General features: G+C 38.7%; 2 protein-coding genes across 3 annotated transcripts; one reads left to right on the forward strand and one right to left on the reverse strand.

Moving 5' to 3' along the window:
• Window positions 1-31: 31 nt before the first annotated feature.
• Window positions 32-8,888, forward strand: LOC110058599 (mu-type opioid receptor-like). Of its 2 annotated transcripts, none has more exons than XM_020765255.2 (2): window positions 32-262; window positions 5,226-8,888. In XM_020765255.2, the coding sequence occupies exon 2, from the start codon at window positions 5,308-5,310 to the stop codon at window positions 6,445-6,447; it is 1,140 nt and encodes a 379-aa protein (XP_020620914.1). In that variant the 5' UTR covers window positions 32-262; window positions 5,226-5,307; the 3' UTR covers window positions 6,448-8,888. The 2 variants fall into 2 exon arrangements, with proteins under 2 accessions (XP_020620914.1, XP_089141236.1); XM_089285110.1 differs by lacking the exon at window positions 32-262 and adding an exon at window positions 2,227-2,432.
• A 3,041-nt stretch (window positions 8,889-11,929) lies between these two features.
• Window positions 11,930-18,041, reverse strand: LOC110058702 (putative skeletal organic matrix protein 2). Its single transcript, XM_020765363.2, has 3 exons — window positions 17,785-18,041; window positions 12,937-13,140; window positions 11,930-12,351 (listed from the first exon to the last, which is right to left on the reverse strand). The coding sequence occupies exons 1-3, from the start codon at window positions 17,837-17,839 to the stop codon at window positions 12,080-12,082; spliced, it is 531 nt and encodes a 176-aa protein (XP_020621022.1). The 5' UTR covers window positions 17,840-18,041; the 3' UTR covers window positions 11,930-12,079.
• Between the last annotated feature and the right edge of the window lie 5,972 nt (window positions 18,042-24,013).

The raw sequence follows: 24,013 nt of genomic DNA on the forward strand, positions 1-24,013 counted from the left end.
CCCCTTCATATTTCGACGGAGTATTCTCGAAAATGTTAATTAGCACCTTATAAGTTATTAACGCGAAACGGCGTAAACAGATAGCGAGAGTAAAACTTAGAGGTCGCCAGTAAGGGCTAATAAGAGAGACATCGGAAATATCAAATTGGCGGCGCAACTGTAATTATGCGGGCAGCGAACTAGTGCATTAGGTCGATGTACGCTCTTTTCATGTGCGAGTCAGGCCTCGCTCTGTGCCTAAGGAAGTCAATACGTTTATAAGGTAAGTGCAGGTTTTCTACTGTTAATATATTTATAGGCTTTACGCATGTTAACTTGAACAAACTCGCACTTGACACGGGGCGGAATGTGCCTAAAAAGTATATCCGGGCCAAGGGCTACGGCAAGAGGTAAATTAAAGCTAAAATATTTACGCACTACGAACTAAAATACGATTTTATTTCAGACATGTTCAATATAATTTTATCAGCAAAATAGTCAGCTATCAAAGGTCTTACAATTAAACGCTTCGAACACAGTGCTGTATTATTTCATTCAATCATTCCAGGGAATACTTAGAAATTTTACGGACCTTTCCGATGTCTGATAAATAGACGCTCAAGCTGTGAACGTGTTCAAAATCCCGACAAGTGTAATTTATTACTTGTCGCCTGCGCGAAAGGGCAACATGTTTTAACCTGGTAAACTTGCACGGTATATAATGGAAATCGACAGTTATTAGGTTTCACAGATGAAATAATTACTAGCCCAAGACGAAATTAAATTAAACATTTCTGGTATTTTGATTTCTGAAACAGCGTTGCCATTCTAATAAATACATAGTACGGATAAATTCCGACGTAAATCAGAAATACTGAAAAAGTGAGAAAGGATTTGCACATATATCAACATAGATCATTGCTGTTGTTTTAAAATGTTATTTCTAGTCAGTGTCTCTGAAATTTTTACCTTTTATCTTTAAATTAAATGCTTCCCCCTCTTTAATTTGTATTGTAAGTAGTTTCAGTAGTATTTTGATGTTTTCATGTTCGTAAATACAAAAAAAAAAAAAAAAAAACACAACAATAACAAAAACAACAGCAAAAGAAATAAAAATCCGAGGTTCACTAACACATTATCGAGACGAAATACTTCGTAGCAGACACACAGAGTACTTATTTGCAGTGATAAGAGCGCTGATTTGCAGTGATGAAACCAAGAGATTGTCATAGTGTCATGTAAAACGTGACTTATGTTCGTCATGCTACCAGTGTATCGCGGACATGAAGAGAAATTACCAACAAAACTATATAGCTAGCTCTAGTGACTCGTGCATGAAAAAGTTAGGATCCGTCTTGTTAGAGATGTTCTGTGGCCTCAAGCTATGGATTTCCTCATTGCTGAAAGGGAGGAATAACCTTTCTGGTGCTCAGACTCCTTGGTATACTGTCTCAGCTTCCGGAGCAATGTGGGATACGTCCCAAATTGATATAGTTCCGACCCTTTCACACGAAGATCACGCACGTTCTCGTTACATAGGATATTTTTTGCAATCTACATCAGGTTGAATTTTGTATGATCGCTATGACTGGGGTAGACTTCAGTTTATGTCGACGATCGTAGCTTAACAAGCGTTACAACCATATTGAAACCACTCTCCAGTAATCACAGAGATCGCATGCGAAGGCGGAAAGGGATGAGGATGGGGAGGGAGGCAGGAGATGAAAGGCCTTGATAAATATTTAACCAGGATATATACCAGAACGCTTTGAATCGTTTCATGTTCATCATAATTTGTTTACAGCAGCCGAATTTTTCTTTTCATTTCTTTTCCTAAAATATGGGTTGATACTGGCAGCTTAATTTGTCGAAGAAAATGTTTGCAACGAGATTAAAATAGTGTTCTAGAGATCTCACTAAGAGCAGACGAGTAATAGCCTTAAGAAAAAGGAAAACGTTTGTTATCGTTTGTCAACGTTCGCTGGTTGTCATTGGCATGATTAATGACAGAGTTGCGTTTTAAGAGCAACAGCTTTGTCACTGACATATCTATATGTAAGTCAACATTATTCAAATTCAATCGACAGGTTTGAAACTGAAAACAACAGACGATTCCGGCCGGCGAAATATGTCTTGTACACATCAGAACGTTGCCCTCCTTCGTATTGTTCTAGCGAGTGATTAATGACGAAAACTAATTGTTATCTTTGTCGAGATTCGTTTCGACAATTTAGAAATTTCGCCAACCAAAATGAGCGATTAAAATTATTGTGAAGGCCATCTGTCGGTGAAAAGTTCCTCTGATAAGACTCTGATAAATGTGACTGTGTAAAAAACATCTGTCATCCGTCCGTGATGTATACAGCGGGGTCATTAATCATGTGATGACATATTTTAAAACACTGAAACCGTCTTGTTGTTCGAACGATCTGAGGTCGTCTTGTTAAACGCTGGTAAGTTTATTTAAGAGTGCTTCCCAACTAACGTTGTCCAAAAGAATTTATTGAGACCTAAAAGTTTGAATATTTATAAAATATTATATTCGTTGTAAGTGGATAACAGGTGGAGATAAGTCTCGTTGAACTAAAACCAAATTAAAGGTTCAAACTGCAGCAGCCTCTCCCTTCAAGCGTTGTGCAGGATTAAACAATTTATTCTTGCACGACCACACCCATAGAGATCATCAAAACAGGACTGCAAGGACAACGACTGGGTCGTGCAGTGGGAAAATATTCTAAATGGTGAGAAATAGGATTGGAAATTCCTATTTAGTCTTAGACCAAGTTCAGAAGCCGTACTTCACATGAGCCGAATCGAATGCTAATGAGGGAGAACAAAGGATTTTTCTCATTTGCATTCGATTCGGCTCATGTGAAGTATGGCGTGTGAACTTGGCCTTAGTCGATGAAATGGTCCGTAAGTTAGCATAAAATTTAAAAAAATATCTCGTAATCCATCGATCGAAGGCTCGCAATGGCCATAATTTGCATGTTAAGCAATAAATGAACGTTAAAAGAAATGTATACTTAGTGATCATGAATGATTGACTCAGTGTCACTTAAGAGTGTCAAAGCGCAAGACTTGTCAAATCACCCAAACAGCCGGCTGCAGTAAATGCTAGTGAGTAAATGCAGTGTCGATAAGGTTTTAAGGAATTTTGAGGCGTATCAAGTTGGAGGTTTGTTTTGTGATAATGTGATCTAAAATCAGACAAAAATATAGAAGACAAAGCCTTTTGCAAGAACATCGTTGTTGTATTTAAATACTGTAAACTTCCGTAAGTAACTGCAGCAGAAACTAGTACGGGGCTTGGGCAGAGCGACTTTGTTTTCAATATTTTCAAGCCCATAGTCTGTACTGAAGGGTTTAAATAGGCCTTTAACGTACTCCAGAGTCTTATCGTTCAACTTTTTCTTCGCATATGAACGGTCTCAACCATGGTTTTTAAGTGCACCGATACCAGCGGAGATAACCTTGGCAGTCTCACTAACATGTTTGGACCACGACAAATTTTGATCGATATAGACTCCTAAGGATTTGGTGTGGAGCACTCTATCAATTTCGTGACTTTCAATTTGTTTAGTAAGTGAATGCCCGATTGACAGCCCACCATTTTTTAATTGTTGACGATCACTTTAGGACCCATTGTTCAGTGCCATAGCTAGCTTACTTAAAAGAATCTTATGGTAAATAGTGTCGAAAGCCTTATTTTAAATCTATGAATATTACACCATTGATAAGACCGTTGTCAGTATTGACAGACCAGCTATTAGAAGCTTTAAACAAGGTCGTTAGTGTGCATGAAGTGATCTAAAGCTGGATTGACAGTTTGCTAAGAGATAGCCTGTCATTGAGATCTTTATAAAATTGGACTTAAAATATTCTTTCGAACAACTTAGCGACAGCAGGAATATTCGAAATTGGCCGGTAGTAATTAACGTCTTGTCTTTTGCCCTTTTTGAAATTTGGCGTCACTCCAGCTAGCTTCCATTCAGTTGGAACAATAACAGAGGAAATCGACTGATTGACAAGAATGTCAGGGATGGTGCCAGAATACCTGCCGCTATTTTAAGCATCTTTGACCGTAAATTATCCAGTCTAGTCGCTTTCTTAGTTTCTAGTTTCTCAAGTAGTTTTCGGATTTCCTTTAGAGCTACAACTTTTACAGTGAAACCCCGCCTTACGACCACCCCGTTAATACGACCACCTCGTTATTACGGCCACTTTATTCTGGCCCAAAGAAAAGCTCAGTCAGTCATTTTCCTATTTAAAGAACCCCTTTAATACGACCACCCCGTTAATACGACCGATTTTCCATGGCCCGAAGGTGGTCGTATTTACGGGGTTCCGCTGTAAAAGAGAAAATCTCGTTTGTTGAGATGAGATAACTTTCTGGAACAGTATCAACCGGAGGTATGTCTCTTGCCAATTCATGTCTACTGTTTGCGAGATGGCACTAAAGGCTTCTGCCATTTCAGATAAAGATGATGCAGAACAAATTTTCATGATGTCCCCGATTTCAATATCAGCAATAACTTTCCTCATATGTTGCGGAAAGCTCAGCTCAATAAGCTCAGCTCTTCTTCCAGTTTAAATCTATATTGCTGGGTGCCACATGGGGAGCCTCCTCACGCCTAGACCGTAATGTATTACGTTCCTTTTACTTGTTGAGAACTCTACGTTAAACTTAACGAGCTCTACGTTACTTTCGGGTGGTGATGGTGGTGTAGGGGGCGGGGGGGGGGGGGGGGGGGGGAGGGGGAGAAGTCGTTACTTTCGGAAGTCTACGGCATATGTATTTTAATCATATATATTTATATATTCTTTTCCTGCATGTAAATTGTTTCGTTTTAAGAAGTTATCTTCGAACGAAAGTGTTTTGACCAATAAATAATACTCTGAGTCAATAATGTTATCAAGCCGGCTTGATGAATCTTTTGACTAAGACTATAATGACAGTGGCCGCGGGCCAGCTTCAAGCGGCAGATATTGGCGAACCTTTTAATCCTTTTGTTCTTGTTTTGTCTGTTTGCTTTATTTCTTTGTTTATTTTACAAAAGGTATATTTTACGAATGCGTTTAATTTTCACTGACCATATACAAACCCCGCTGCGCTATTTATATTCAAGAATTGTCTCCGCAATGATAAGGACTCTAATGTTTTAAAACAGAGACCCAGCTTTTAAATTAAGGCTAAAAGCAAACTGATTGCTGATGATGATTAAATAATCCTCCTTTTTTCCTAGCTCTGACGCTGGAAAGGAACAGCACCAGTAAAACACTGCGGCCATTCCTCAGATTTAACCTTGTAGCGTGCGTCGTTCAAAAATGCTAGAAACGGCGATGTCTTGGTTTTATATTATTGGGTGGATTGCCAGCGGCGTCGCAATCTTTGGAAACGGCTTGGTTATGTTTATTATCATCTCAAGGACGCAGTTACACGTGCTACCAAACTGGTTTGTCCTGTCGCTCTCATTGGCTGATTTTGTTGTTGGTCTTGCTATCGTTCCTACAGATTTCGTCTGTAGAAATTGTGTCCTCTCATCGATGTGCACGTGTAAAATAGGTTATACCATAGCCGTACTAGCGATATATGCTTCTGTGGCTAACTTGTGTGCTATGACAGCTGATCGCTACATCGCCATTATCAAGCCTTTGAGGTATGTTACGTGGATGACTTCGCGTCGAGCAGCTTTCCTCGTGGCTTTAGCTTGGAGTATTCCCATTACTCTCGACTCTATTCCAGCGTTATGCACGGCTTTGGGCAAATGTGACATGGAAGACAAATCTCTCATCTTTAGCAAAATGATTTTATTGGAGATTCTTCCTTGTTTGTTTCTGCTAGTAGCTACGATTCAAATAATCATAACTGCCAGAAGATACTGGCTGCAAAATGCTCGTCTCCATGCTCAGCTGCGATTTAATCAAGTCAGTCACCGACAACCAAGATATTTCTCATCTGCTAGAGTCATCATAATAGTACTCGTAGTTTTTCTGACCTGCTACTGCGTCGAGCTGTACAGCGTTATTCGTTTTCTTGTCAACTCTTCGAAGCCAACACAAGAGGTTATAAATGCCATTCTTTTGCTAGCCGTTGTTAATTCGTCTGCAAACCCGATAGCTTATGCTTTGTTCAAAAGAGACATTCGAAGGGAACTCAAAATCTTGTGCAGACCATGTGCATCAAGGCCTGCAAGATATGACTTAAACAACGCAGTGCAATCACATTTGGTCAACCAATCTCGGGATTCGCGCGGCATTCGACAAAACAAAGCTGCGTCAGCAGGGACTAATAAAGGCCCCGCCACGGTCCACACAACGCCGGAGGAATTTGAAAACGGAGGTTTCGCTCTGAAAACGCATCAAATGTTTTTCGTCCACACCACAACGGATGAATTACAAAAATCAACAGTCATCGGTCATTTTGGGTTTGTGTCTCAGCAAGACCCGATCGGGGAAATCACGTGATCATCGTTTCCGAAAAGCTCCGTTTTCAAAATGTCTTCCGTCCATTCGAAAATGAAAAGCCTGCGGCGTTTTCAAATTCCTTTACTTTGAAGGGCGTTTCCGAAAAGTTCCGTTTTCGTGATGGATTAGTGTGGATGTTAGGCCTAACCGTAGAAATTAAGCTGCGTTTTCCAATTTTTCCTGCGTAATGTGGACACTGCCTAAGATGTAATTTACATGTATGTTTTTCTTTTCTTTGTTCCCAAACTTTTAATCGTAACTATGTTTAGGGACGTGTAGGAGCGAATCAAGATTTTGGGGTAAATTAACGAAGGTTAGCTGCTTTCGGCGCGCTTTTGTACACGGGATATATGCCTCTACCGAGGAACGGTTTTCGTGGCCTGGACCGTGTCATACAAGACACCCAAATGCAGACAGGGAATTTGAAAAGGACGGCAATTGTACTATTCGTCACTCAGTCATCATATAGTTACGGGCAGTGTCATCCCGATGAAGAAATGATTAATAACCTTAAAACTACTCAGAGTGGATGCAAACGATTGTTGGTTTCACACTAGAGCTTGTAAGCATAATCTAAGTGCACTTGGAACCTACTTTGAGTGTGAAGAGGTAAAACGTACTAACTTGAAGTTTACTTAGTAACCCAGGAAACGTTCGTAGTTCAATTGCGCCGCCAAGTATGGTCTACACCACACTTGAAAAAACACTTGACCAATAGGAAATGGAAGCAAAATATAAAGCCATGATGAACGGACCGATAAACATCTTGCCAGCTGAGATCGATCAAAAAATTCAAATAATTGGATGGCTGGAGTTTGGAGGACTCCATGGAACATTCTTTTATATTAGCTTACATAGAAAGGAAAGAAAAGCCGATACAAATGGCTAAACTGATAATCTTATTGGAATTTCATTTTCAGAGACAGCCTAAACCATCGCTTTTCATATCATCCGGTACCAAATGCGATTCTACAAATTGCAGAGAAGCTAAAGTTCTGTTACCAAGTGCACCCGAATAACTTCGTTGAAAATTGGACGAGTCACACGGGAATGCATTTTCCATAGCGGGTCCATGTATCGGTTAGCTAAAGCCCTACGCCTTGTTTAAACATTCTAGAGAAATACAAAAGATGCCGCTTGTTCTTTTGTATTGCTGCTATGCACTCGTCAACAACAAAGTACCTACAATCGACTCGGCCGGATAACTCAAACCCCCGCTAACTCTCAATGGAACCTCGCGCCAAATCGAACCACAATCGATTTCCCCTTGATTTCCGTCATACATTTACTGTAATTTTACTCTCCGTAACTCGAACCCTCGATAACTCGCACCTCCCGCTAACTCAAAGCAATTTTCGTTTCCCCTCAGCTCATTTTCTATATAATTTTACCCTCGATAACTCAAACCATGCCTGTCAATACGTGACAAGTCAAAACAAACAGTGTTCTGTAGTCCAAAAGATTAAATTTATTTTGAAGCAGCCGTGTGGACGTTTTTCTTTTACACTACATAAAACGTGTCAGTTCAGCTTACAGAGTCCTTACAGGGGAACCCAACGACCGTTTTCTCTCGAATGCTTTTAAACGTTGTTATAGGCTATCTGGAGTACTTTTAAAGTTCTGTAGGTTAATTTTAGGTTGCGCTAAAAAAAATTATCTGTTCGTTTACTCTAGAGGAACTTGATTATTCTCGAATTTATTAGGGCTTTTTTGTCCATTTCCCGAAAACCTTAGGTCTTATCGCGTTTCCGAAAATGATAGCTGACCTTTTTCCGGTACCCAAAACGACATTTTTAACAATCCGAAAACAACACATTTCTTATACCACGAAAGTTCGAGGTGACAATTCTCTTAAGAAAATCAGAGGGGATTAAAAGCCTTCCGAACCGATAATTTACCGAAACAATCCGTTGGGTGCCCCTGAGCTTATACCAAATTAAGAAATGTATTATTAATATAAGACTTTAAGGTAAAAAGCTGTTAAAATTATGAGTCTAACCTAGATCATGATGATGATCAAACAGATCGAAAACGTTTAGACTCATAATTTTAACAGCTTTTTACCTTAAAGTTTTATATTTTACTTTTATCGGCGAAATGTATTTAAGAAATGTATTGTTCCATTATCGCTCGGCTTCCCTATACTGTATAATTAAATTTGATTAAAATGTACACTGCATGAGTAGAAAAAAGGAAATCGCATGAACTTTGAAAATGTAAATCGTATGAACTTTGTACCAGTAGCCCGACATTGTTCTCTTTAAAAAAAAAAAAACCTTTACAGTGCACAGTTCCTAGACTTCTCCCTGCTACTTTCCTTTATTATATGTTTTTTCACATTACGTTACGTTCCGATTTATATACAGTAATTTAGAGGTGTATTATTTTATTTTCATTCGACTTCCCTACTCTGTAATTAAATTTGATTAAAATGTACACTGCATGAATAGAAAAAAAAAAAAACATTAAACACCAGTTCTTTCCTTATTTCCGGTCATTTGTTCTCAACTCCCGATAACTCGAACCTTTTTTCAATTTCCCTTGAAGGTTCGAGTTATTCGGAGTCGACTGAATATGTATTTCTCGTAAGGTTGAAAACCTTTGAGTTAAGACAAATTAAATATAGGAAACGTACTAAAAAAAACCTCTTCCGTCGCAAAGGCCTTACTATTTTACTTCCGAACAATCGCATTTGTGATATACTTGACGATTTTACTAGTAAAACAAATTTGATAGCTTTTGCTTGAAGTAATGTACTTTGTTATCAGGTGCGAAGCCTAGTTTTAAGATTTTCAAGTGCACTTGAGCCCCGTACTTACTTGAAACGAACTTAGCTTCCAGTGTGAAACCAACAGATAATAAGAGTAAATCAAGAGTGGAGAAAGTGACGTTTATGTTTCTTTCTGATTCATTCCAATACTGACATACCGCAATACTGCAAGGAAGAAATCGCGACACTGACAACAAGACCCTGATGGGTATGTTAAAATACTCGATCTGAGAGCATACAGTCCAAGATCATTATAAAATTTGATAGGTCATGTTCATAACCAGGTTGCTCCATTTCAGAGATCAGGGATTTTCGTTTTCTATTTGGCTTTCATCGTTATTTGTTTGCTATTGGTCGGTTACCTTCCCACAGTTCTGTTTCATAATTAGGAAAAGAAAAGAAAGAGCTTTATGCCTTGCCAAGATGGAGGTTAAACAACAACAACAACACAAAGTGAAAGAACACTGGGTACTGTTAACGTTTTTACCATAATAAAACATGAGATCAGTCAGTAAGCTGTCTTTTCTGAAATCGTAGAATATGTAGCATAACAATCGCTCCCTGTTGGGAGAAGGGGTCTTGGCTTCTCGGAGGTGCACGAAACATCAGACGATATCATTCTGCTCAGGGAACTTGTCCCCCTTCATATTCATTAAGCCTTCCCGAAGCCGGAAGACGGGCATCTCGGAGGTTGTACTTTCTGGCTGGTTTAGTTTTGCCGTGAGATTGTCGAAATTGGAATTTCTGACTCACAACTTTATCAGCAATACCCCCTCCATCCAATCGCCAATGAAGGAGTAGATATGGCTTTCGAACCACATCCTAAGGTTATTAATTTAGTTCCTGATAATTCGGTTGATGAGTCCACTGACTTTTTTTTGACAAATTCAGTTGGTTAGGAAATTTCCTGGAGAGTAGAAGTTGAGACATATTTGGGAACAGATGTAAACTTTCAGGCAAATGAAAAAAGAAACATGTTTTAAACCTGCATATTTGTTGGATACTTCGTGACTATGATGGTCCTAGATGAATCTGAAACAACAAACGCTTTTTATGACGATTTATTTGTCTAATAATTAGAACACGTTAGAGCTCCAAACATCTCATTGCATGGCTACTTTTATGCGTCCAAACCAAATCGGGAATTCGGAGCTGTGTTGCCTCCTGAGGACGGATTTGACTAAGACACAAAACAACACAAGAGAACACTTCAAAAGAACCTGGCAAACAGAAACAGAATCGTAAAAAAGCGTCTCAAAAACTGATTGCTAAGAAACGTAACAATTGTAAGTTTAGAAATAATACTTATCATTCAACTCAGTGTGTGTAAAAGAGTTATTTGCCTGAGGTAAATAGATATTTAAGTGTGTCAGGGCAGTAGTTAATGAATCCGGGTTTGTTCAAGTTCAGTTACCTTGGTGTTAAGGTTGATTTTCATACGATCGTTGCGATCGCTCCAGAAAACTTGAGGGATTCATTGTTTCCATACGATCATCACGATCGCTACAGAAACAAATAAAAGCTGGAACGAATTTAAGCAGCGATGCACTGTCTTATGGCGAGAAAGGCCTCTCGCAAAATGACGATACAAAATAATTGAAGCATAAACCGATATACGCAGAAAATTGATGATGGTTATTTCATTTTGTTAGGACAATTTCCCAACAAAGGGCGCGACTTAACAGCTCCGCACTGCATGTCTGTACATTGCTTATGCCTATACGTTAGTGAAAACCACCTTTGTAGACGTTTTGCACACGCACTGAAATTTCTGCTAAGAGCCAGTAACGATTTCTGGAAGCTGCAGTAAAGATTCTGCAAAGTGTAGAGCTATAGCGCTAGAAAAAGGTATCAAAAAACGGCCAATTTTGACAGATTTTCGGGGGCAAATATGATGAGTATAACAACCGCCTTTTATTGGGAAATTGGCTAAAAGAAGGAGTTGATTATCAACGTCTTATTGCGTCTGCGTAAGTCCACCTGTGCTCTTGCTTTTAATATGTGTAGTGAAAACCAGCCTTGACACGACTGTATGCGTGCTAACCAAATGCATGTATGACGCAAACACTGTGATATTTGGCCTGAAATAAGCCTAGTTTGATTTATGACTAGCCTGAATAGGTTCCTTTTCCGAGCTGCATTTTGTTTAAAACCAAAATCCAGTAATGACAAAGTTTGTTTCGGAAATGACTTGTGTGTCGTCCAGTTCTATCTGTAGTTATACTCGAGACTCGATCAACGCGCACTCCAGATAACGCCATCTCCCGATTTCGTCAATTATTCGTACGATTACAAACCTTTAACGAAAAGAGGTTCAATACAGTCGGACATAACGTCGCAGGGAGAGGCCAAAATGGCAGGTTGCTCCCCTCCCTCCCATTCCGCTTTTTCGATTAGATTTCAGAGGTGAGAAACTTAAACTGGCCTACAACAGATAACCCACCCTGGGGGGAAGCGGGTTGATGGTAGAACTTTGAGGAACAAAGTGGCGTTGGATGTACAAGCAAGAATGAGGTCCATTTGGTGGGACAAAATACAGTTTCTTCAGGGGGTATCGCATCCTGGCTTAATTAACACTACTCCAAACCTAACCAAGATGATTATAGTGCCTACTTCATCAGAAAAATATATTGATCAAGTCGAACATTAAAAGCCGAGAATTTAGCGGACCAGGCGGAAGGCGTGTGCACGCTGGAACAAGGATGCACTACGTCTGTTAATATTGTGTTTATTTCGAATTTACTACTGTAACAAAGTCAACACACATGACGTTAAAAGTCATACAACTAGAAATAGCAATTAATAACAATAATAGCAAAAAAATGGCTGCTTGTCTTGAAACGGTCTTAAAATGTTTCTGAATTAAAAGAAAAAACCACCAATAATGGTTGCAAAGGCCAACACTGCAGTTGTAGGACTATAGCGGCTCGGATGTCCTGCAGTTGTAGGTTCATCAGTAGTGCTAGTGTTTGACATGGCACTGGTTGCTCTAGGAGTTGCTTCAGTTGGCTGCAACGAAACGGTCTGGTTGTTGCATTGGTCACCCCTGCAGCAGACTATGTTACAATCCAGCAAGGACCAAGCGCTACGTGTATCAAAGAATATTTTGAAGTTTTTACAGCCTTCTGTGACGTCTGCAGTAATGAAAAAACACCAGAAGATAATCATTCCCAAGAATCTATCAAATAAAATTTTGGGGAAAGAAAAGATCTGTTCCAATATGGCAGCTACAAAGGCATCAAGCCAAATATATATCTTTTATTTACAAAATATCCGGCAATATCTTTTGTAGCACTGTGACAACGGAGGGAGGAATAGGGAGGCAGAAATAATTATGCGGGTAGCAGGAGCCATGGACTCCCTGCGTGTGCTTTCCAAAACTTCGACTTTACAAACTAGGACCCAGTTTTAGTACCACAATGAAGTTTGATCTTGCGCAATTGAACTCCTGTATACGGCGCTTATTCTGGCCGCCGAATGCTCGCACTGACGAGGTTGAATCACTCTTTAAATAACAGATATTTCAGTTTAGATCCAGTAAATAGTCATTAAATACAGCCTCGGTAGCTTTTCACTTTCAACACTGAAAATGACTGAAAATAGCTGAAAGTCGCCGCTATGGGGAGCTTCCTTTAAAGCTATTGTTTTCATCGCTAACCGCTCGTCGAAGTTTTGTTGAATAGCTTATATTATTAATGATAACACAATCTTTATCTTACTTGGGCAGGCAATACAACCTCTGGCAACACTGGCAAGGACAACTGTAGAGCCATTGGTGAACTTGTATCTTCCAGCAGCCGAGAAACAGCTCTCAGTGGTAGGGGACGTGCAATTTTCGACTGTAGATTGATTCACGCACAAATCGAAGTCATCCTCGAGGCACGAGTGACACTGGGTTGTGTTCATGCCATCATGCATATGAGCTGTGGGAATAAAAAAAAAATAGAAAAAAATCTTGCAAGAGAGCGCGCGTCGCTTAATAAAAGACGTACCTCTATAACTCGATGGAAACCCGAAACTAGCACGAGCCGTTGACGTAATTAATATAATGATGCGAGCAAAGAGAATTTACATTTTGATAATCAAACTATACAGTTTCTTTTCTTTCCTTTTTCTCGCGATATTTTCCATTTTCCACATTTTCCTGTGTTCCCTAGGTCTCGCGTTCTCACATTTCCTCTCGTGTTGCTTTAACTCGATGGAAACACGTAAAAACCTAAAGTTCAATGGGGCGTTCAGTCATGTTCCATCTTCAGTTGTATTCATTTACCGAATATTATTTACATTATCTAAGAGCAGGAGATCTCTTCAAGCCTCTATGAAATTTCCTCCTAGTGTACATTTTTGTAGAAAATAGCCCAAAGAAAATATGCGCGCACCGATTGGTTAAAAATCGTGTTTATTTCATACATACCAAGATTTTCGCATAGAATCGATCGCAAGAAAAACTCATACGGAAATTTATTTATCCAATCACAATCGCGAAACGACTTTCTCACACGTGGGAAAAGCGTTTCATCCAATCAGAAATCAGCTGTCAAAATGAATCAGTCAGTTTGCAAAGCGTTCACGTTGTTGTTGGCGCCTCTTTAATCTTTATTCACAAAAGTTTGTAGAGCTTCCACAAGTTTACTCCAGTTTTCTCGCAAATTAGCTATAAACCACGGGCAATGTCGGAAAGTTCGAATAGGTTTATCGCTTTAGATAAGCTCATTAAAAAGTACATCCAGGAACAGCAGAACAAAAGGACTCGAACAAAAACCCGACGAGACGTTAAGGTTAGCTTGCTTAAAGAAGGCAAATATGCCGTAAGCATTATCGACGACAGAGAGTTTTACCAAGCAAGGAAATGTTTGAAAGCTCGAAGCAAACGACTTAAAAAAAAAAGCGAGGCAAAGGAAACAAATCAAACGCAGCTGAAGCATTGACTGATGACCGGGTAAACATTCTGTACGAAAAATATTTACTCTAGGTTTTTAAAGAAGCGACAAAGTGTTTGCACTCAGACGGAATAAAAGCATAACTTGACATTTGTTCTGCCGAATGAAGGGTGAAAATCTGGTTGAGGGTGAAAATCTCAGTTAGTATAAAATAAACAAATTACAGCATGGAAAGTGCTTTGTACGGTACTTACGCACTCGTTGTTTTTGTATCAGAAAACTCGTGCGTAAATACCGTACAAAGCACTTTCCATGAAGTAATCTATATTTCTATTCAACAATTAGATTATCAGCTCGAGATTTCTATTTAAACAATAGTGTTTCTGTCGAGGAACTGTCACCTGATAGTTGCCCCGCGGAAATTTGATGTTCTTAAAACAAATATTTTCCGGAGAAGCGAAGTTTCGAGGGCAAATATGCTAGTTTTAAGAACATCAAATTTCCAAGGGGCATCTACAAGGCCGATAGTTCCAAGACAGAAACACTCTGTTGTCTTTACTGTTCACCACTATTTTTTTTTTCCACGCGCCAGTTAAAAAATCATATTGAATAATTTTCAACTAATTATTTTAAATGAAATTCGTGATAGGGAAATGTAAAATGTGAAAAAGAAAACAGACATAAAAAAAAGCAAAAGAAAAACACTTATCAGAATTTCAATTGTTTATTTTTTATAAACCCGCTTGTTTACAGAAAAAATTCACGGACGAGTACTATCAATCTGGGTATTTTTCTCGGGCGGGCATTATGAGCTGATGGTGTCTCTCCGCGGATGAACATTGTCGCGTCACGTGATCCATTCAAACCAATAAGAATCGGAGAAAATTTAGTGGTGAATTATAGCGCGTGATAGTTGACGAGGGCCCAGCCCGAGTCAACTATCAAGTAAAGAGATATTGAGCGAATAATCTAATTGTTTTCTTAGTTCGCCTTTTTGTAAGAATCTTAAGTTTCATAGGGACATTGAGATTTAATAAGAGCAATGTTTTGATTGTCGATCGAATAGTTTTATTAGCTAGAATAGTTTTACTAGCTAGTTTTACTAGCTAGACCAAGTTATGCCAATTTATTCCACCGGAATAAATAATAGTTTTATACTTTCCAAAAACAGTGCGCAGCAATGGCATTCTCAGTCGAGAAATCGCCAGCATCTTCAAATCACGATTGCTATATATAAGCTAAGCTATCAAAAAACTTGGTGGACGGTTTTTGAATTTCATTTATTCGAATGGAATCACCCGAAGTCCAAGATGTTTTAAAAGAACGTGGGGAATTCTAGGAATAAGTGCCATCTCCTTTGGGCTAAAATATTGTTAAGGCTGGCATTCAACGTATTTTTAAAAGAATTGTAAAGACCAGTGGCGCATTGGTTTTGTAGATCGTGTGTGTGTTAAGTTATCGAAATGTACCTTTCCTCCGATGCTACTCATTTTTAGACGAAGAGTCCAACTGTGCATGAGGCAACGACGATGAAACAAAGGTACGGTATGAATTTCTCTTCCGTAGGGCATCTTTAGATTTTCTACTGCCTAAATCGATGACTAAATTATTTCACAAAAGATGTAAGTTTAATTTTAACACTACGGCCGCACATTGAGGTATGCGTATACTGTGAACGAGCTATTGCGTTGTGTTTCCATGAGTTGGTCTGTTATTTTGAAGCATTTTTTATTCACGTCTGAAAATTATACTTAAAAAAATGCCTCAGGTATTTTGAACATTTTGAACATTATGAACATTTGTGAATATTTAAGTCGACTTCGTCTCTGTAAATATTCAACAATGTTCATCCGTCCACGGCGAATAACTGTTAAATATTGTTATTAAACAATTGAGAAACATAAATGCATTTTTGCACTATTTTCAAACGGAAAAAGTATATAAGAATGTTATATTATGTAGGCGCATTTATCACAAAACGAAATTTTAGTTTTATGAAATGTGGACGAACGAAACAATAAACATACATTCGACCTTGATGATCAGCGGTCAGCTCTTCAGTCCTTATTGCTCGGAGCAGTGAGCACGGCTATGAAAAACAACCGTTGCAATAGGTGACAATCAATCATTGTCTCATCCGCAAAGGTGTCTGTACACAAGCATCCACTTGACGGGGTTGGTACTTGCAGATCATGCTTTAGTGTTTTGTTTAATGACCATGAACATATATGTCATTTGGCATGGACGAGTTAACGCGCACGTCTCGCTCAAACACCCAAATGCTTCATTTTCTCCTTCTACAACAGTCCTATCAACTTAACCATCCCTTTAGAAGAGTAATATCTGAATTTTTCGTCTGGGCTCGGCAGAACTGATTAAGTACTCTATAGAACAAGTCCTAATATGAAAACCTAAAGACAGGTGATTCGCGCTGACATGGAGGACTATCGAGGACCTCGTTTGCCAACATGGACTACGTCGCGCTCGGGCCGATCTGCTAAAGATTCCACAGCTGAAAAGTTTAATTTCGCGATAAAGATTGAGTTTAAGTTATGAAATAAAGCTATCCTACGCTTCGTCGGTTGCTTTGCGTAATTAGACGTTTAATATTCACTTTAATTCTGACTTCATTTCCCAGGAATGTCGGTTAGCAAACAGATGTGCACGGAAAGGGGTACCCTAACGCACATACGCTTCTATGAGTCATTTTTAGATCTGATGAAGTGAGTCAAGATACGCAAAAACTAAAGAATAGGACGACATTGATCATAACAAGGCCTACGAGTCTTTACTGAAAATATCGAAACATTCAAGTGCAATGTTAAATAAAGACAAGTGGAATGTTGAGTGGAATATTTATTCGCCGTGATCAATGTTATCATCAACCATGCACGATTCGTTCTCATGAATCCGGTTTAATGAGCGACTCTACTGTTTCGCAACATTCCAGAATCATACAATATTGAAAATACCGTGAACAGAATGGTCTGATTTGTTGCTTTCCTTTAATTGAAGCTGTGATCACGATAACTTAAATGTACATGTATAATTTTTCCCACCTTTGTAGCTTGTCGAAGCGCAACAATGAAACCGTCTGCATAAATACACGTGTTTTTACCATTTCCTTCTTGAAGTGCAAACAATTTACGCAGTACTTACAACATATCAACTTCCAAAGTTGACCGTTATGAAACATTTTTGGCGTGCCAAGAGCAAGAGTTTAAGTAAATGAAAACACGTCGCTAACTGTTGGTGAATACTATCAATTATTCCTCTAATGGTCAACAATTTCAATGCTTTTAATGCGGTGAACGTGCAGCTCCATGTATTTAATTAGTGAACCCTCTGTACTGGAGATGATTCCATTTAATATTTCACTATCTCCAGAGGATTCGATCTCAGATGATAATTTTTTCGTCACCGTGTGACGAACTTCCAAATCAGCGGTGTATGAAATGTATCTTGGGAGTGTTTTAGAAATGGCTCTGTTCAAAGTTCGCTCTGGAAGTGATATCTTGAAATTGTCTTCAATGTGAAATATTAGTATTTAAACTGGATTTTACTAAACGAGCTTATCTGGCAGGTCAAGTTTCAGATTTTGTCACTCACAAAGCGCGGGTAAGACCACATATCTATTCGCGAGTTTTAATAAGCGATCAGGATAAATAAAGAGGAACTTAAACCTACCGTTGGCAGCCCCAAGTCCCAGTATGATGCAAAACAAGGCAAAAGAGATCGTCATGATTCCGTATGTAGAAGTTAGTTCGAACACGCCTGGTAACACAAGAAGACACAAAGTGCAATGCAACGCCCAGCAAAACTTCTCGAACTGAACTAGAATAACCGACGGATGCAAATTATGTGTGCTAAAAACAATCCTTTTGTTTCCAAGTCAATGTCAGTTCAGTGACGGAAGAACGTACTAATGAAATTTCTGGCGGCAGTCACATGATAATTGCCAAATTCTTAAAAAATAATAATAAAAACTGTACTTGTTACTCTATTAACCCTTCGAGTGCTGGATTCCAATGCAAAAGTAGTAGATCTCTATTCCTGGCATTAATAATTAGGCCTTCGACTATCGAGCCAAGCTGAATGCAATATTTTCCATTATGCTGGGTGCCTGGACAATTAACAAATATCTATTATTTTTATTAATCCCTATTGTTCTCTCTACAAGAACCTTAGACTTTGGCCGTCCCTTCTGTTACATTGATTTGAATACGGCTATAAAAAGACTTACAGCATGTTGTGGCGATCACGTGCATTTTATAATTGCATTAAGCCAGACGGAAGCCCTGAGTTCTATGCATTAAAAGGAGTCTTAAAGAGTTCTGAGTCAAGTGAGAATTTATGTTTGAAGACTCAGTTCTTTTTCCCTTCTGGACTCGGCTCCCACGAATTTTCAACTCCAAATCAAAAAAACCCTTAACATAGAATGGGAGCGACCCTCGCTCATGATCAATAAACAGCTCAAGCATGTATTTTAACACTTTTAGTTCAATTTAACTTTATTCATATATTTTTTTTTCTCTCCTTTTTTTTTTCTTTAGTCTATAATTATTTATTTCATGTGGGCCATTTCCCCTCAGGTATTGTGTGATTTTTTTTTCCACACATTGTTTTTGATTAGCGATCTTATTCTAGTATTGTAATTTTCGATCACCCTTTTTCACATTTAATCTTTATCACTTGTAAACATCTTGAAACTGAGCGCGATGGATACGGAGTATCCGAAACTTGTCTTTCCAATTTTAAAGTGTGGGCATTTTCTTGAAAATAATGTGTTATATCTTTCATACTCCTAAGAATTTTGGTAGCATTGTCCACGATTTAACAGCCTATAGACCTATGAGTAGAACAAGTGCATGTAAAGCCCCGGCCAAACGATCGCAACATTTAAACGCAACATTGTTGGAAGGAACATCTTGCGTACGTTTGGCCACCCTGTTGCGACATGTCGCGACATGTTGCGACATGTTGGGTGTTGTTGGCTCCAATTTGAAAGTGGTCAAATTTTTCATGCAACATTTGTGGATGTTGCATGATAACGACCTTGTTTTAGTTCGTTGAAAGACCTCGAGGCGTTATGATTGGTTGCCAACTTGAAAGTCATTGTCAGTTCAACTTGATAGTAATGAAATATTTCTCTTGTTAAATGGATATTTCAGCATGTTGATAAGCTGTTCAATTAGCATTCAATACTGATTTAGAGAATAGTATCATAAACGCAGATCTGCTCTTGAGTTGACAGTGATCCAGAACATTATTTTAGAATAACGTAAGGCAATAAGATGATCACGGGCGGCTAACAATAGCTGCAGCTTGCATTTTCTTTGTTCACGATAACAGACTAACAAACAGTTAAAAACAGCTATGTTGATGTAACTACATCACTCACGTTCGAATTTCTGTAACTTACAAACAAAGTTTGGTTAGTTATTGTCTCGAGCCAAAAAATAAAATAAAGTAATTAGGCATAGACAAAGAAAATTGGAATTTTAAGTCCATGCTTCACTGACTGAACGTTGAACATCCGGACTGGTCTTTTATGGAAGAAATTATTTCCTGAGTATAGTCGACATCATATCACTATAGTTCATTCGGTTGAAACAGTTGGGGCAGGTCTCATAACACCATGCAAGATCACTCTGACAGGTATAAAGTGAGCCATTTGAACATAGCTACGAATGTACAGCCATCTGTGATCAAATCAAAACACTTGAATCAATCTTCGTTACGCGCTGGAATTTTCTATTTTTGTCGGTGCCAGAGGCTACGTAAATTCATTAACGGCGCCTGTGTATCTAGTATAATTAAATCTGACTCGTTACACCAATTTTAATTTTGCTCAGAATTTAAATTTCTTTTACGACACAAACTTAGTAAATCGATGTCGATCACGATGTACAGATGCAACCAAGGTATGAAGTTGTATAATTTTGTGACAAATTGACCATTGGAATGTCTGCAAAACGTACATGTAGAAGTGCGTGGGAAAAAGGGTGAGTTAAACGACGCATAAAGTCGCTATATTTATCGTTGTTATCAAAAAGCGAAGAACGTATTTCCACAATGATCCATTTCGTTTAATAACATGTTTTCTGCTTTCGTAGCGCAAGGATTAAAGAGCGACAGTAAACCTTGATTCTCGTTTTGCCTTCATGAATTGTGATGATTTTGTCAATTTTAACTTTATTTTGTTAGTTATGATTACAAGCAGTCAGTAATTTTAAACGCTTACAGCTGATTTTCACTAGCGCTTAGGCAAAGGCAAGCATACACAGAAAGAGTAAAATGTTGATAATTAGCGCCTTTTGTTTAGAAATTTCTGAGCAAGACGTCCGGGTGACTATGTTGAAGCTTACGCACCAGTGAACAGCAGCCTTTATAGCTCTTTACGGAGACCAAAAATTGCGCGAGATGTCCAACTCGCTGTGATCGCGGCCAAAAGAACTAGCGCTGAATAGGAAAATTGCGAATTTGCATATAGTTTCCGAAAAAGAGGACAACCTCGTGAGGTATACCCAAATTTTCGAACATTTTTCCTCGAAATTTCTGTTCCATTTGATTTTCGTTTCGAAATTTCCGGAACTTTCGGTTGAATGGTTCGCTTTTCGAAAATTCAACAATTTCCGGATTTTCTGGAACTTATCCCAAGAAATTTCCGTACCATTTGTCCCCGTTTCGAAAATTTCGGAATTTTTGATCGGATGGAAAGCGCCCGTGATCTCATTAAGGACCACTTAGTGAATCACTTGTGCCACGGAAACTCATTCTGTACAGTCTCACCAGGTGAATGCAACAAAGAGTCTGTAATATTTCGTAAAGAGAACAATTACATTGCTTAGCAGACTATCTGTGCAATAAGGACGAATCAGGGGCGTAGGGTGAGATTTTGAAGATGTACGCACAGCGCGGAAATTGCAAGCGCCGAAGGCCCCAAACTAGGGGGATCTGGGGGCGTGCTCCCACAGAAAATTGTGAAATTTAGGGTTTCGGAAATGCCATTTCCAGCTATTTCCGCGGAACTTTTTTGTAAATAAATGCGACGGAAAATGCAGTAGTTAGTTGTTTATTTTACCCATCTCTAGAGTTTTCGGTAACCTACATCAAAAAAATGAGGTAAAACAATGGTAAAAACAGGGGGTTTACAAGCAAAGGGCAAGACGTCTACCCTTTAGACGGGTGAACTCTGTTATAACATCATTAAGGTCAACGTCCTTGTGCTTGTGAATGTGTAAAATTACTATAGAGTTTAATCTCCCGTCTGTCATGGTACTTCGTAAGGGCGTTTTCAATCTCTTCATACTGCTGAAACTACGCTCCTTAGTGCAAGTTGACACAGGATACGTCGACAATGTTATCTTAGCAACATAATCTCCGGGATAGAATTGAGGGTTGCCATGATCAAGAGACTCAACCAAAGTCTTCAGCTTCACATTACCATCTATTCCACACATTTCACTTTTTCCTCCATCTTTTGACCTCGGATTTGAACTCGCCCTTAGAGATTTCCATGTCACTGCCGAAGCAGCTGAAGATATCATTAACGGCTCTTTCTGTTAGCTCAGTGAGCTTCGCTGGAATATATATAGAATCAACGAATTAATGTTGTTTTATGCTAACAGCATAGGAGCAGTGATCTCTTTGCCGTCAGTAGGGTAAACAACATATGTAGCTTTTAAGCCCGTGGCTTCGTTTCTCTGTTCTGTTCTCAAACTGTCACCTTTTCCTGCGGCATCCCTATTACTAGCTTATATATATACACAACTGACCAGGAATAAGAAGCTGCGCTTGGAAGCCAGGGAGAGGTTTGACTAATTGCTCATCAAACTGGTTGATGAGGTGATCTAAAAAGGGAAGATACAGACTCCTCTTCCAGCATGAAGACGCTGAGTTGGCCTCGACCTTCAGCATTTGCACTTTGTTCAGTGGTCTTGTTGATCACGTTAAAGTAATCATGTATGGATTTTCGAGCCATGATACAACTGTGTCAGGTAATACTGTGATAAACTGTGAATTTCAACTCGCAGAGGATTTACACAGTCAATGACTTCAGTTGCATTTTGCATGTATATATTCCTGTTCTGAGTTGAGTACAATTATTTCTGAAGCCACATAGCATTTAAAGGTAATCTCTCCTTCAAAAATAACCCGGGACAGGGGATTGGGGAAAGGCGAGGACCACAGGGGGTGGAGCTTTTTTTTTTCCGTTTCAATCCACCATTACGTTACAACAACAACAACAACAACAACAACAACAACAACAACTTTATTAGCTCTTACATTTAGAAAAGAAGACATTTGCATCAAATAAAAATTAAAGCTAGACGGGTGTTGGCTTCCTAAAATAACTAGGGAGTTAACACATCTAGGAAGCCAAATAACGTTTCTTGTTGTTTATGGAGTAATTAAAAGGTACTGGAAAGACAAACACAAACGCCAGTATAATTCGAAATTTAAAACTCGGTCCTATTTTGTAAGATGCTATAAGGGAATAAAAAAAAAATTTCCAGATTTCAGCTGTACGCACGGGCGTACGTGCGTATATGGACGCTACGCCCCTGCGAATGAATTGGGAAAAAATATTTTGTATGTAGTCAAATTAACGTAAAATTAAAGTGTGGCTTGAAATGTAAATATTGAAATTATTCTGCATCGCGGAAATCACGAGAGATCACATGTTGCTCAGATGTAGAACTTGTTCGATCTGTGTTTCGTCCTGTTTGTTGAGAATTTTTTACATACATCATTCCTTTGAGAACGTTACATTTTTTTCCACACTGACATTGTGAATTGTGAAACAGAATTCTTTCCGATAGTACCCTCAGCCAATATAAACCTATGCAAAACCTTTTAAACTAAAGTAAATCCAGCGGCGTAATTTTTTTTAATATTAAAGGAGGAGAGGTTTTGAACAAAAGAGCCAACCTGGCTCGTCTTAATTTAACCGGTAAGTGAAAATAACAAGTGGAGCTTTGAAACTAACATTGCATTACCGCATCGTGGGAAATGAAGAAGCTCGCAAAGTTAGGAAAAAAAATTTTTACGGTGAGGCTGAGAGATTTTTTACCCTCAGGTAAGGAACAAGTGCTTGCTTAGAAAATATATTGAAAGAAAGCAATTTAATGTGGTATCAAGTCGTCCCACCGCAACAATAAAATCACCCAGCTACAGTAATTTGCATATCTATGGCAAAAAAAAACTACCATAACGTCAGTTGCCTTTCTCATAGTTTTTGCCTTGTAGACGATCATTCCGATTAAAGGATTCCAAGTAGCAGTAAGCGAAGGTTTTCTCCAATTTCCTGTGCTGCAGGATTACTGAAGCACAGCTTGGTGGCTGTGTTCCATTCATCGTTGTGTTCGACTTTGCTGACATCCTTAAGTTCACTTTCTTATTGAATATATTTCTGTCGGACTCTATTTTTCATCTGCTTTGTTATCAATGGGTGGAAACAAGTCAATTTATTACAATATAACAACATATGGAGAAAATAAAATTTAAAAAAGGAGAAAAAAAAACTTCTAGCGTTGAGTAGAATAGCAAATGAAATGAGTAATTTTTGAGTTCAGAACAGGAAACAAAACACAGGCATGCACGTTAAGTGCCCTCTTTGACTGCTGATTTGCGTCTGACACCCTATAATATTCGAACATTTTTCTTTATAGCTGCGTTAACAATTATAGAGCTTGATTTGCCGAGATAACTTGCAGCTTATGCCCCCCCCCACCCCCTCCCCCCCCAAAAAATGTTTTTTGGCATAGTGTACTGAGGAAGTATTGTTGATAAGAAAATTGTTTTTCAGGAAATCAAAGCTGTTGTTCTAATTTCTTCCTGTTTACGAGTGATCCAAATGAAGGGTGTTTCCGAAAAAGGCGATTCTAGATCCCCTGTAAAATACCTAACGTTT

The sequence above is a fragment of the Orbicella faveolata genome, unplaced genomic scaffold (assembly GCF_042242905.1).
Source record: "Orbicella faveolata isolate gen_17 unplaced genomic scaffold, um_ofav_v1 contig_13, whole genome shotgun sequence".
NCBI classification, from domain to species: Eukaryota; Metazoa; Cnidaria; class Anthozoa; order Scleractinia; family Merulinidae; genus Orbicella; species Orbicella faveolata.

Coding starts and splice junctions, on each gene's coding strand:
- LOC110058599 (XM_020765255.2), top strand. CDS start 5,308: ATGCTAGAAACGGCGATGTCTTGGTTTTATATTATTGGGTGGATTGCC.
- LOC110058702 (XM_020765363.2), bottom strand. CDS start 17,839: ATGACGATCTCTTTTGCCTTGTTTTGCATCATACTGGGACTTGGGGCT. Junction 13,141..17,784: donor GGGACTTGGGGCTGCCAACG/GTAGGTTTAAGT, acceptor TTATTCCCACAG/CTCATATGCATGATGGCATG. Junction 12,352..12,936: donor AGGTTGTATTGCCTGCCCAA/GTAAGATAAAGA, acceptor TCATTACTGCAG/ACGTCACAGAAGGCTGTAAA.